The following is a 15,326-nucleotide window of genomic DNA, read 5'->3' on the forward strand; positions in this document are numbered from 1 at the left end:
ATAATTGCCTCCTGCAACAGTTACTTGACCTACCTATTGCCTCTTCTGTACCAATTTCCAACATGAGTTTTCTAGACTCAGTTCTGTGTCATTGAAAGAAACAAAATGGTGCACTAAACTAAACAGTACTGGTTAACCTGAAAAGTGATTTAAGCATTATGAAAGCAAAGGAGAAGTAGATACTTGATATGTGGCACTTTAAATTCCTTAGTAGAGTAGAACTTCTCCATTCACTGTTCAGCTTTTATAGTCAGTAGCTATTGATTACAAAAGTAAAAGAAAAAAAAAAGGACAAAGACAGCCTTCCAAACACCTGTATATATTCCTACTGAATTCATCACAGGTTTCAGAAGATATTTATTCTATTCAAATCCACTGGTCTCGAAGCCTACTTATGCTTAATGCCACCAGATATTTTTTTTTTAAGGGTATGTGACAAAAGTCAAAATGGAAGCTTTCTTGCTTGTTCTTCCCAGATAAAGATAATTCCCTGTACTTCATATGGGAAGCACATCACCTGCATCAAGGAGCAACATAATGACAAATCTGCATTCCGTCCTCACAGCCATCCAGTACTACTCATTATCATCTCAGCACATAATTATGCAGCAGGAGAGTAAAACTCAAACACTTTTGACACCTCAACCAATCCTTCATTCTGTTTATAGAGTGGGCTTTTACATGAGGTATATGTTAAAATCTTAAGTCTAAGGTAAGACTAAAATACTGTTTGTGATAGTCGGGAACAGGGACAAAATCCAAAGTTCATCATATTATAATTTTCAACCTAATACACAACAAGAAGCGGCACAAAATAAAATATACATTTTTCAATCAATGAACCAGAAAGCTTTTTGGAGAAACTCAGCAACGAGCAACTTATATCTGTCATTTAAGAACATGAAAGGGTGAGTAGCCTCAATCCAAAACAGAAGAAAAGCAGCTTCTAGAGTTAAGTAGGATTTGCTTGGTGCCTGAAAGTAAGATACCCCCCCTGATGTTTCAAGAATTGCCCACATTCATTTGCACAGAGCAAATCCTTTGAGTTAGTAAACCACTCTAAGACAACTGGTATGTCAACAGTCGGTGATGCAACCCCTCTCAATCAATATATACTGTAGCTTTCTAAATTAGCGTCAGATGAGTTTTCTTGTCACCTAACTTTGAACTTACAGGTTTCTTCTTAGAGTACTTTTTTCACTACGTAAGACAGAATTCATAGTAAAGTCTTCAGGTGTCTGAGTCAGCCCCCAAATGCTTTATCTACCAATCCAGTAGACTGTATCTCTTCTTAATTTCTGGGACCAACAGTGGATGGTAACCTTTCTTAGAAAGGCCCGTTCATCTGGCATTAAATCCTTAACAAGCCCTCTACTGACAGACAAGCTAGGATTTATATTCCATTAAAATCTGCTTTAGATATAATGCTTTGTTTAAGTCAAACAGAAAATAATTACTGGAAATCAACAGCAATACCAGTTACTAAGTTACTAAGGATTAGTTTGGCCCTGGATGTTCAAATGAGAATTATTACTTTGTTCAGAAAGACTTTGTATTTGCTTAGTCTTAGCCATTGTTAGATACTCATTTATTTTAATAGCAAGGCCAGATTTTGGTGGTTCCCCGACTACATGCACCATAGCGCAAAGTTCCTTTCATTGTAACTCCTGTCCAACTAATCGATGACACTGGATTAAAAACTTCAAAGGAACTGTAATTGGTTTGAACCATGCCATATATTATCTTTCTTATTTTTCTGGTAAAGTGTGAGAATCCAAAATTAATCCAGGCATGCTGGATGATCTGTAAAGTTCTCCTTAGCAAGACTGATCTTTGATCTACTTTTTCTGGAGATCATGAAGATTTCCTAGTCTGATGACTAGTGGGATATCTTTTTTTTCTGGATACAATGAATATAATTTATGTTCCTTTACTGCACAGGTAAAATCCTTTACATTCTCCCTTCAGAGACCAATATGGTTACGGAAAAGAATACTGCCTGGTACCATAACGGCATGGGAGAGAAACTAAAACAGGTGGATGCCCCACAGCAATGCTCATAGCAAAGCAACTAAAGATAGCAATAGTGGAGCAGCACATCTGCTGTTGACTTTGCTGCAGCATAACCTTTCTAATGCAATCTTCAAATCTACACTCGTGCCTAGTTACCCTGTAACTTTAGTTTGCATATTCTCTTCTTTTTTTCTTTTTTTTTTTCCTTCATAAGATAGAGTTCTTCCTGAAGTATAATTGTGGTATCAGCCTAAAGGGCTGAAACTGCATCTAGAACTGCAGTATGCAGTATGTCTATCTGATTGATCATCATAAAGCAGGGTGGCAGCGGGAGGCAAAATCATCGGCACTGAATGTTCTAAGGCGGCCTTTTTTGTACTGAGATTAAGCTATCATGAAATATTTAAACTCACTTCTGCATGTGCTTTATTGTCTGTTGGATATGTGGTTAGAAAGAGTTTGCTTAACCAATATAATACTGCCATCAGTGTTATGATGCAGAAGCCAGTGAGTTTATGCCAACAGTTAATTTTTGTTCTTAAATAAAGCTTTTTACACTTATGCCTTGTCATTATCTTTGTGTGCATTATTTCTATACAACCGTATCATATGTATTTTTATATGACCGCTGTACTTATTGAATGCAGTTCTACGAGAATTTCATTTGATACAATATAATTCACTTTGAAACCCTCAATACATAAAATAAAGTAGTAATAACGGTATTATGTGGGACTTTTCCAATTGATTAATCTTTTCAATGAAATGTAGAAGTCCTCTACAAATTACTACAAATGGAAGAAAATGTCCTAAAATACAGATATATTAAGACTTTCCTCAAACCCTGTCCTTTCTCAAGCTGAGAACACGACCTGCTGAATTTACCACTGCAAACACTGGCCCCTGTAGAAACCGCAGAATGTTTTTGCAATAATTATTTTGTACTTTAACATGAATTAGATATAAGGGTCAAAGAAATTAACACTGGAATACCATTTAATCTAGGACATTAATCATTATTAACTCATCTAATTTTATAATTAAACTGAATATTCAATCTGTCAACCCTTCAGAGTATCCAATCTTCTTGTTCAATCTTAGTATTTTTGTTTTTATTTAGAGAGAAGTTTATTATCAAGAAGCATGCCACTGAACTGTTAATGTAATCAATTCCATTTCATTTTCACACCATTCTTGTGGTTTACTTTACAAAGTACAAAATTAGATACAATTAGATAATTATTATAGTTTGGTTAGACTATAGGCAATTCGCAGTGCTACCAGGAATGTGAAACAATGTTATTCTGCAAAACATTATCTTAGGGTCTATAAACAAGCTAGAGACATGGCAAAGAAGACTGAAGAATGATAAGGCACAAAGCCTTTATCTCTGTATTGCTGGTTCCATTTCGGCTGATATTAATAGCAGCTGAATAATTACCTCAGGGATATGCAGCAGCTGACTGCAAGTGAACGAATGTGCAGTCTCACAAAATTTTCCTACAGAAATTCTTGTGCTAAGGCTGCTGCTGTATATGACACCAACTTGAATGACCAAACACAGAAGTATGGCATAGCCAGGACCTTGGCATACCTTGCTATACCTAACAGGGTTCTCTTTCTGATCAACAATGAAATGAGATAGTCAGGTAATGTGAAGTCTGTTCACTGATGCCCTCCAGAAGATAAAGAAATGCACTTCCCTGAGCTAAAACTTCACAAAATGTAAACTCCTCAGAAAAGATTCCTTCTAAACTGGCAGCACCTCCCAGCATGCAGCCTGGCATACCAGGCTGAGGCTAATGATACCACAGTTTGCAGAGGACTAACTGATGAAGAAAATAAAAGATTTTTCACATTGATATGATAAATACTATAAAAATATACTTTCCCACAAAACCAGCATACGTTTGCACTACTAGACAGCAACCAGAATTAATGAGTCATATCACACGTACTGAAACACCTGCTAAAGTTGGTCTTGTAAGCACATAAGCATAGTTTCTAGAAGCGTGTAACCACATTTTATTTTAAAGGACAGTTTCTGAACATGGAAATCTACAGCAGACTAGGGTACCTGACCTCCCAGAAGTCTCCCTCATGTTTGAAAAATAAACGGACTATTTGTAAACATCAAAGGTTGAAATCCGCTACATGAAAATTCAACGAGTAAGTAAGAGCTGTTTCTACCTTGCCCCAGAAGGTTATAAAAGGATGCAAAGTATAAAATACAATATTTTTGTATAAATAAACTGTATAACTTGTTTAGGCTTGGGGAGACTGCCACTAAATACAAGCCTTTTGTGTGATATTTTCACCAGGAATGCCATAATATCTTTTGAGGGAAGTTCCCAGTCTTCCTTCTACCATTTGTATATTTTTTGAGTGACATCAAGACTGACAGATGAATATTTAATGTTGGCAAATCTAACAAAATTCAGCAAAACAATAAACTTCAACAAAAATCTCACATGAATTCTGCACTTAGGTTATGTTTAGCAATTATTAATAACCTATTATGTTTCAGAAATGCTGTTTCTAGTTCAAGAAATGTTAAATACAGGAAAAGATCCAGCATCTGAGACAGTGAGCTGGCTCACTACTGGAAATTACTATTCTGAAGAGTTCAGACATCATTAAAGGTGAGAATAATACAACACAGTCATGTTCCTTTCCCTTTCTTTTTCTCCCGTCCTCTACACTAAATCAGAAAACAGTGAAGGATATGACCTCATAAGCAACCTACTTTCCTCTTCTGCCAATGCAGACTCATTCTCTATGGTACTATCCATTTCTGATAGCTTTTCAAAGCCTGTCTTTAAAATATTCTGCTAGTTTTTCCTTTGTTAATTTTGAGATATTATTTTACAGTCTAACAGCTCTCTGTTAGCAAGGTTTTCCTGATAGTCAGCCTGAAGCTCTCTCTCATAATTCATTCCCTTAACTGTAAATTTCTTTATTCAGATTCAGTTCTATTTATGCCACACCACACTGCACCATTCTTCTGTTATTATAACATTATGTTTTGAGCTAAAATCTATTTTTTTCTTTCAATTATTTCTCTTACTGAAAGGCAAAATCTTATACTGAAGGGAATACCTCAGTACAAATTATTTTTGCCCAAAAATATCTGTTTGCAAATTTCTGAGGTTTATCTATTTTCTGTGTTTTCATAAGCCTTCATAGAAAAGAAATGCTGTCTTTTTGTTTTCCTTGATATTTTCACTGCCTATTTATTAATTACTACCCCTGAAGTTTATAAAGGATGCTTGTTTTCTCTGCCAGACTAATGAACATATTAAGAAAACACACAACTCTACACTATGCAAAAAATACTGTAATAGGACAACCATCATTCCTTCAAACCTCTTCGTACTTTTAATACCTTTAGTTTACTTGGCTTATTCTTCCTCTCCCTGTAACCCGTTCCTATCAAAATTACTTAAATAAGTTTTGTAGAATTACATTTATCTTCCTAATATACATTATTTGTAAGTCTAGGACTACTACTCAGTCTTAGTTCAACTCTTCTCTTGAGGCTATACTGTGTCTCAGTATTTTTCCATTTTACTATAACATCAAATTAGGCTTTAATGTTAAGTATCACAGTTATGGCCTGACATTTACACAGTCACCTTTTCCCTCCCTTTCTACATTTTCTATTGAGTTGTTAAATGTAATTCACAATTACATTTGGAAATTCACACCTATAAACGAAACCTTTTTTTTATTATTATTTAAGGCAAAGCCAACCTTATTTTAGATCATTTCAAAAAGTACAAAAAAAATTAGAAGTGTAATTTTTCTGTCACTGCAACTGCAAATACAGCTTGTCAACTCTTTAAGGAATGACCAAAATGAATCAAATGTCTAGAATTCCAGACGATGAAGGCAAAATTCTTCCTCAAAACCACAGTCAGTTCACAGTTACTCATGGTTCATCCAAGTGGCATACTCTGTATCGACCCAGATGGACTACAGCAGCCACAACTGGTTTGGGTGCAACACTGTGCAAACACGTGGACAAGGCCACACCCAAAGTCACACCTGGCCCAATAAGCCCCCTGGGAACAGCGGCGCACAGTACACAACCAGCTGAATGGATCGGGGCCAGCTTAATGGAGAAAGGACTACGTGGGCTGTCTCTGCATACAGACACTTTATTATCTCCATGCCTTAACTTTTAACATGCCCTACCACACCTATATTACCAGTATCCAAAACCCCATTACTGCAATAGGGGAAAGTTCCCTGACACTGAATTGGTGATAAAACTAAGTATATAAACCATTCAATGCTAATAATTTTCCCCTTCCTCCCTTCTTTGTGTCCTATTATATTTTCTTCTCATAGAAAAACCACAGGTAGCATATGTACTCAATTCAGTACGTACTTCACCACTGCTCTGGGAGTCTTCATCAAGTTCTCTAATATGTAGCTGAACGGACTTTATCTGCACTGGGAATGTTACTGTCCTAAATAAAACAGCTGGGTGTCATTTACTGCCACGCTGCCAACTGAGTAAGTTCTAAGAAATAAGTAGTACTTCTTTTTAGCCCTATTTTTCTCACCCTAAATTTAAGGAAAAAAAGGTCCTAATACAATGAATCAAAAATAGAAGGAATTAAATTAAATTAATGATTTGCAAACACTTACAGTCCATAAATCTGTGGGGCAATTTCCAGTCGGTTCAGATGCATGTACAGCTCAATATCATGTTTCTTCAGTAGATGATCCTGAATTTGGTTTACCTTCGCTACAATAGCAATAGATGGGCCTAAGTCCTGTGGCCTTGCAAACGGCATAGGTGTAATCATCACATCTTTCTCCTGCAGACACAGAAAACGGGGGAAAAAAAGAAACACTCCATGAAGCCTTACTGTCTAAAGGGATTGTCTACAAGAGATTTGTTTCATTGTAATCATTGGCTTCCAAATAAACATAAAAATATTAATAACTTGTTTCTTTTCCAGGAAAAGATGAATCTTAGGTATCCACTTCTGTGGAAGGTATTGTGGGATTCCCCTTGCCAGGCGTGCCAAGGTTCATCTCCTTGTTCTGCATGTCAATTTTTATGTGTGTGCTTTACTTTTCATGGTCTGACAAAGTGTTGACAGCTTTATTTTAGCTTTAATTTCAGCAGACTGAATCAGTCCAGAGTAAAGCAGATGAATGGTAACTTAGTAGAGAATATATGCCCTCAGAGGACAATAAATTGCATATCTAATATGAGATAACTTATTTTTGAACAATCCTTTCTGAACAGGCTTCCCTTGCTCAGAAAATTGCGTGGCTGTACCTCAAAATCTACACAACTTTGATAAAGCAACAGAAAACTTTTAAAACAAAAAAGAAATAGAACAGTGAGATGAACCTGATGATTAGAAGGTAGTTGGTTGGACCTGAAGGTTATGCAAGCTGTGTCATGACCTAGAACATGAGACACCCCAAGTGAAAAAGGAGGAAGAAAACTACTGGAGTATTAACATCCTTGAATCTGACACCACTTTAAATTTGCTCTTCTTGCAAAAGAGTGAAGTATTATTGAAAAAGAGACAGAATGCTAGAAAAATGCAGCAGGTAGTGAACCCTACTGAATAGGGAACGTGTGGAAAGGAGGATGAATCAAAGAACAAGTCAAACCTATCACGAGAAAGACTGGGGAAAGGGAAGTGGAGAATTAAGCTGCCAGGAACAATGTTAAAGTTATAAAAGAGGGAAAATTGAAACAGTAAGAAGAGAAGATTTTGCAATGACTTTGTTGCAATCTGTCATCATGGCTCTCTGACCTGAAAGCTTTATTTTAGAAAATAGTTATTGTTTTTCTACCCTTTTGTTCAGTATATTGATAGAGAAGCATTATCAAGGTCAAAAGGTTAATACTTTCAGAAGACTTCATTACAGCTTAAACTGTTGAAACACAAATACACTTGGTTCAATACAGTGAAGAGCATATTATTTTTAACATTCAATAACAAAGAAAGGGGTTTTGTTATATAAACTATCCCCAAGGTTGTTTCTTATGGTTATAGTCCCTCTTCAACTTCATTCTCTCTGTATCAGTATTTTAAGAGGAAGGAAGAGAATTACCCATATTTCACAATCATTTACAACATGGTTTAACATTCAAGTGGGCAGCAAACATTTCATAATTTCTACCAAAAAGCCTATTTTTTATGTTGATCTCTTTTGCTTGAAATATCTTTTCTTAATTATTCCATTTCTGTACTGCAGAAAATATTGTATGATGCTGAGCAGTGATTTAAGGTAAAATGTTTCTATTTAAGGATCTGATCGATTATAGATTGTATCTTAAAATCTGCTTAATTGTTGCTTTGCTATGGCAATTGCAGCAAAGGGACTGATGTGTCTATTACTGCTTGGTGATTTTGCCATGCTATTGCGGTACCAAGACATGTTCATTTAAGATGCCCCAGCAAATCGCCTGACAAAAGCTCCCTCAGACTGTCAAATAAAGCTCACTGAAATGGCATCCTTTGATTCAAAATCTTTTCTGTTCTACCAAACAGAAATTTAAAATAAAACATCTAGCATGCTAGGGGCTAGTAAGAAATGTTGCTACTTACTTAAATACTAAAGTTCTTCACGGCTGCAGGTATGCTGAGAAAGGATGTTTCTGCTACCTCCTTTTTAAATTATTCTGTTAACTTCCTCATTACCAAATTGTGTAGCCTTCTTTTTATCCTGATTTTTGTTTCTCCATTGTATAGCTATTTCTTATTGTTGTTTCAGACCCATTTCATTACTTACTTGGTCACATGGTAGAGCGCAAAATACTGAAAAAGGGTATCCACTGATCTCCTTCTAATCTATATAGAAAAACACTCGTAAAGTACGATATGATAACATTGCCTTAATGTTAAATGCCAGACTATAGTGATTTTTTGCATAAACATATAAATTTATCTTTGAAAATAATCATAAATATTTGTAATTGTACGTATTCATAGACTGTGCATGTTCCACTAGCTGGCACACGTCTGGGGTATGAGCTTTATTCTGGTTTGTTCAAGTTGAGTTTAACTTCAGCTTGACCACTGCATGCACTCATAACTCTGATGACTCCAAAGATCTGTATTTTTAAGCTTTTCTCAATTATAGGCATAGACTTTTGTATAGAAATCTCAAGATTAGAATCCTTCTACTTAGCTGAACTTGCAATATGAGAAGACTAGCTAGTTACCCAGATTAGCCATTCCACCATTAGTTGCCTGTGGTTTTAAAGCCATCTTTACAAAATTAGAAGACAGGCTCTTAAACACTGGCTCACGTGTAAAAAGATTCTGAATATCAAAACTAATGCAAGCTTCCTCTTACAGAGGAGTGCCAAAACTGGATTTATTTGTCACTTGCAGCATTTGTGCACCTCAGCACAATGCAGCAGTGACACACTGCTGACTGTCACACTGACTGACTATTGACATGGCTAAGTGCATCAACTAATATATGCTGGCTTGCCATTATTAAAAGCATGAGGTAAGTAAACAGTATCCATCAAAATGCAGTTCATCAGCATCTCAGAAATTAACCCCATTAACAGAAATCTTCAAAGCATGACAGAATCTGTGGGGACAATCAATCAATAATCAATGCCTTGACTGTCCATGCCCCCTGATTTGGTGCACTCCACCAAGAAGCTGAGGAGATGACCAGAGCGCATATGATATGTCTGTCGTCTCCTCTCATGCAATTTGGTTGAGAAAATTACAATACATTTAGTCTGCTGAAATTTCTCCAAAAAATCACATCAGCTGCTGTGAAAGAAACATCCCAAACAGAAAGATGCTCAAATAAACTAATATATCCAAGCTGACAAAATGTTAAAATGTTTAAATAGAAATGACTCACAGCGCCTGCACCTAAAGCACAGAAGCCAAGTGGACAACATGATACTGTGCTCCTGCCCATACACGCTATATATTAAGTTGCCCCTTGAGACAAAACATCCGTTTTCTTTCTGTGGGCTTCTAAATCCTGGAAAACATTTGAGTGCATGGGTTAGTCAGCTACTGCTAACACGAAGTATAAATGATCAATCCCAAAGGGATGCAGTTCACAATAGAAAGACAAAAAGAGGCACGGCTCAGAGATGTACTATACTGTTTACAGGAGATCATCAGGTTCACCTCTGCGAAGAGTTTCAATATGGGTATCAGTGAAATGCAGCTGAGAAATTCAGATCAAGTATTAGGAACAGAGTCACCAAATCCTGCCACAAAACATTACCTCCCACAAAAGGAACTGGAATGGCTGGCAGTTGATACTAATACAATTTATATATTCATGCATTTAGGAAACAAATGCTACAGCAGTAAAGGAAGGCTAGGACATAGTACAAATATAAACGGTGGACAGATTTCTCTCATTAACCACTAGGGAATGGAGTAGCTGGAGAAACTCCTCTAATGGCAATTGGGAGTAATGGAACCAACTGTTAGAGGCTATAAAATGTAACATGTCTCTCAGAGCACATACTTTCATTGCTTCCTTTGTGAAGATTCAGACTTTATTATGTAGCCAACCCTCAAAGTCATGACTGTAAAAGGCATACATACAAGAAAGGATTATTAAAGATTATACATGTTTGCAAAGAACAAGAACAAACAGCAAGATATTAATACATGCGCTTTGCATTGTTAATTTTTTATACCATGAAAGGACTGGAAAGGGCAATGTAAACTTTCACCTTCTACCCAAGCACCGTAAAACTCTTAGCAGACCTAGTTATTTCCTGGAATTAAACTCAACCTCAGACTTTACCACCTCTGCTGCAGAAACTGGAACAAATGCATCTGAATACACTGAATTCTGAAAAGCTACACTCAGAGAAACATGTCTCACAGCTTTGTTGTTGGAATAAAAGTGACTATGTAATAAGTTCATAAAATTTGTATCTCATATGCTTTATCCTTAGTTACTGAGAATTATGTAAAAACCAAAATCCAGACAGTAATTTATAACTAGGTAGCTTAGGCCAAGATACCAATGCTCCATGTCCAATAAAATATATACACAGATACACTTAAACATTTAAAGAAAACAGCAGCTTTTATGTGAGTGTTGGGTGAACATCTTTCATGTTTTGCTAGAACCTCCTATGTACACTCCATCATACAAATAATTTTTCAGAATTAAAAAAAGAGAAATGTAAACAGAGAAAGAGAGAGGAAGAAGGTATTCAAAGGAAATATTAAGCAATTGACTGAGGCAAAACGGACAGAGAGAATTGTCCCTCGTGCCATGCATGAAAAATGGTTACAGGCGAGGCCTAGATGGTCCCTAGATGGTCCCTGCAAAGAAGTGTTCTGTAGAACTTAGCTCAGAAGACAGAAAAAGCTTTTTCATGAAAAGCAGCAGCATAGCAAATACAGTGGCATCTGTATAGCTACACAGGAGATCTGAGGGCACAAACATTCTCTGTTTGAATAAGCTGAGGTCAAGAAGAAAAAAAAAACAAAAGGAAGGAAATGTAACGATGAAGTCAGAGAAAGGTGCAGTCTGACCTATGATGGACAGTCTATGATCAAAGTTTTGCTTTGACAGCAAATTGTTTATATTGTAAACAGTTTAAAACAATTCAAGCCTCAATATGGTAAACACTGCCTATGTGCATTTATTCAACATGGCTTTTGCGCAGCTTTTGAGCATGTAGATGTGCCTATGACAGGCCTTTTGAATGCTACACAAGAACATCATTCATACATAGAAGAATCTATGTTTGTACAACATTTTAGAGCAATATTTACCTTCTGACTGTCATGTTCAAAAGTTGAAAACCAATGTTCTGCAGTTTTCATAAGACGTGTGAACATTGCGCTGAAGGGGAAAAACCCAGAAACTTGGTGTTAAATAATGTATTAGAAATAAGAGCAAATTAAAAGTAAAGGAAATTGTTAAAACTTACTAGGCATCATGTTCCAGATATTCAGGATTCAAAAGAACTTTCATTTCCTCGCTGAAAAAGGCAACAGTGAACAATCCAAATGTGAATGTTTATTTTTGGTCAGGATTCTGCATGTACTACTATGTATTTATAAGCCAACTTTCATATAAAGTGCAAATGAGAAAACTAGCCTTTTTAATTAAAAAGAGCAACTCCATTGAACAAATGAAGTCTTCCCTTTTTATAAAGATCAAAAACAAATTAGCTGCCTTGTCTGCACTACAATGAAGTAACCATCTAATTATTCTAAATAACAAATTACGGAATGTCACAATGTATTATTTGAATATGCTTGATCTAGAATAATTGATTGCTGCACAATCTATCACTGTCCCAAACAAAAAAAATATGGTTACTGGTCAAATATGCAGTATCAAAACATTAATTTATTTTGTTTTAATAGCCTGTATTTTTATTGTACTTTAACAGCAATTAATCAGTGACAGCACCTCTTTTCCATCTACTTTGCTGTTTAGCTCTACTTTTCCAGTGGGGATGGAACAGAATGCTCTGCATAACACATGGTTATTTTAAGTTATTTATCACTGAAATGCATCTTCTAGGTAATTTCAGGATATCTAAGGACAGACGTTGAATAAAAACACACACTTGTAAATAATCTCCATCCTTATGCTTAACTGCCTTTGGACAATCATGTTGAGAGGTGCTAACAGAAGCTATATTATACAGTACACAAAATTAAATTGGCTTTTATACACTGCCGGACTCCAAAAGAAAGCGCAAAAAGACAAATGAAAAGAGATGACCTAAACATCACATGTGATGCAAGGAGGCATCTAGTTCCTTCTTTTTAAAAACAAAACAAAACCAAACCAAAAACCTTTAGATATAGGGCAAGAAAAAAAAGCGTCTGAATTTGGCTGACAGGCAATCATGTGTCACGTAATATTTTATACATATGTCTATGATTAGATGCGCACATACACACACAGTTTGAGTGAAGTGGAGAATCAATAGCTGACCTTAATGTTATTACTAAGTCAAAGGACAGTCAGATATTGCAGCTACAACATTGCAGGTGATGAAAGAAATATCAATCACAACAATTTGCTAACATTGATTTTTTTCTCTTTTAAGATATGAGTCACATGTCCATTCTATGACTGTAGTTCTCTAATCTGCCTCCTCTTTGAAATGACAAAAACTGAACAATTTCTGGCAATAAAAATGAGGAACAGTAGGTGTGTAAGCTTTTTGATTAAGGCTTCCCTTTAGGTTTCTTGTCTTCCCTCTTTTGGCCAGCTAATATCTGTGAAGGGGCCAATGTCTACACCCTTAATCCCTCTTTCAGAAACTGTTAGGGAAGAGGAAATAAGAACATTCCTATGACAGCACAAGGATGCAACTGTTTCTGATATCAACACATATTTATAAGTTCTAGGCCAGCCAACTTCATTTACTTTTTTAAGAAGGTAGATTTTTAATACTATACAAATAAAACACAATGCTTGCCTTGGTTGTGCAGCTTCACTGGCATGTGAAAAAGCTTGGTGGTCGCAATGCAGGATAAAGACAATGGGAGCTAAAAGTTCATGCATACCCTAAACATAAAAGGAAGCAAAAGTAGAGTAAGATTTTCCAGTCATATAATAGTTCATAACACATAGCATCAGGCAGCCAGCAATAATAGGTGCAGACTAACTAAAAGCAGGGACATTTACATTCTTAACAGAACAGTTTCATAACCAATGGCTTTTATCTTAAATTCTGATTAAATCCAAGTATTCATTCTTCTATAATACATAGAAGCAAGTGATTCTCTCTTTTTCTAACACAGTAGACAACAAATTGGCAATGGTAGTCAACCCTGCACCTGGCAGTTTACTCCAAGATCTATGTTCATAAATATGAATTTTATTTATGATAATTACAATCATGATCCACAGTACAAAGATCTGCAATAGGGACAAATTACAAGATTTAAAATTATTTTTCATTTGATAATGTTCCAAGACCAGTGTAGCAGTAGCCTCTAGAGCAGACAAGGGCAGCTTTTTGGGAAATCAGAAAATGAAACTTTCCTATGGACATGAGAAATAAAATGGGTTTTTTGCCTTTTTTTTTTTTTTAAAGTCATTATGTTGATATTAAAAATAAACTTACTATAACACAATGCATAGGAGACTTGGTACTGTTCCATTACAAACTATTACATGTGCAATCTATATTAAGATACAGAAAAAAATACAGAAACATGCAGGACTGGAAGAGAAATAATTGGTGGAGAGTTGAGGAATTGGGCCAGCATTAGAAGCTTGGCTGGGCCACCCAGGCCAGCCATTGGTGCTTTTACCTGGAGCTCACCAGGAACAAAACAGGACTCTTGATTTGCCTTGGTTCACCTGGGGCTTGTCAATTTGTTATCAGAAGCAGAAGCAACTGCTTCAGGAAACAAGCAATCCAGTTGGCAAGCAGAAACGCACTGGCAAGTAAAACTATAGCCTGCAGAATGAAACCTCATCTTCAGCAGATATTCAGCCCCTTCCCTCTGATTAGATCAGGGAAAAGGAGGATTTGGGGTATCATAACCGGGGAACTTGGTTATGTCGGGGGAGTTGGGCTCCCAGTGGTGGACTAGGATGGCGGGTAGGAACTACACAAGCTACATGTTGGGGTGTAGCCATACAAAAGAAGTGTGGGGAGCCCTTCAGTGCTGGAAGGGATGTGGGATGAAGGGTTGAGACCTGCCTGGCTGCCTCTGGACACAGGGATCACTCCAAGGGGAGGGAACTCCTGACCTCAACCCAAAACCACCAACTACAGCTGGGGCTTGGGGCCAGATGCCTAGGCTACCCTGCTGGGTCTCGCTCTGGGTGGAGTCCTTGGCCTGACTGCAGACGGAAGAGCATGCTGCCAGCAGTGCTACAGTTCAAAGTTGCAACTACTTCACCAAGTGGAGCCTCAGTCCCAACTCCAGGTGCATGCATTGGGCAGATGGGGTGCCAGGAAGACACCATCTTGTCTATCCTGTTGGCAGAAAGAGCACTGGGGCTGGCCCATCAAGCTCATAGGCATTTCAGGCTGCTGTCAGGAGTCAGATGATGGATCCCCAGACAAGAGCAGTTCTACTGTTATGCTTGCATTTCCAAGCTTAGGAAGCTTCTCCACTTGCTTTTCCAGCCCTTCTAGTGACAGACAGACATAAGCAACGAAACAGTCACACGCTTGTGCAGCTACCCTGCTGCTTTTCTGGTATATCACTTGATATACCATGTAGCATTTGAGGAGTGTTCAATACCAGTGAGTTAGCTTATCAGCTTCATATGTATCAAACTGATCCATTAACTACTAAAAACCTTTAACTTTTATTGGAGATAATAGGGATTTT

At 36.8% G+C, this 15,326-nt stretch overlaps 1 protein-coding gene across 6 annotated transcripts in view; it reads right to left on the reverse strand.

Annotated features, from left to right (window-relative positions):
* TBC1D5 (TBC1 domain family member 5) overlaps positions 1–15,326 on the reverse strand; it is a 321,595-nt gene that overhangs the window by 119,736 nt on the left and 186,533 nt on the right. For all 6 annotated transcript variants that reach the window (XM_075083197.1, XM_075083195.1, XM_075083192.1 and 3 more), the window contains 4 exons: positions 13,451–13,539; positions 11,939–11,989; positions 11,781–11,850; positions 6,670–6,842 (listed from right to left, as the gene is read on the reverse strand). In XM_075083197.1, the coding sequence (XP_074939298.1) occupies positions 6,670–6,842; positions 11,781–11,850; positions 11,939–11,989; positions 13,451–13,539 (383 nt within the window). The remainder of the gene's footprint in view (positions 1–6,669; positions 6,843–11,780; positions 11,851–11,938; positions 11,990–13,450; positions 13,540–15,326) is intronic.

Source organism: Phalacrocorax aristotelis, chromosome 2 (genome assembly GCF_949628215.1).
Source record: "Phalacrocorax aristotelis chromosome 2, bGulAri2.1, whole genome shotgun sequence".
In the NCBI taxonomy this organism is placed as follows: domain Eukaryota; kingdom Metazoa; phylum Chordata; class Aves; order Suliformes; family Phalacrocoracidae; genus Phalacrocorax; species Phalacrocorax aristotelis.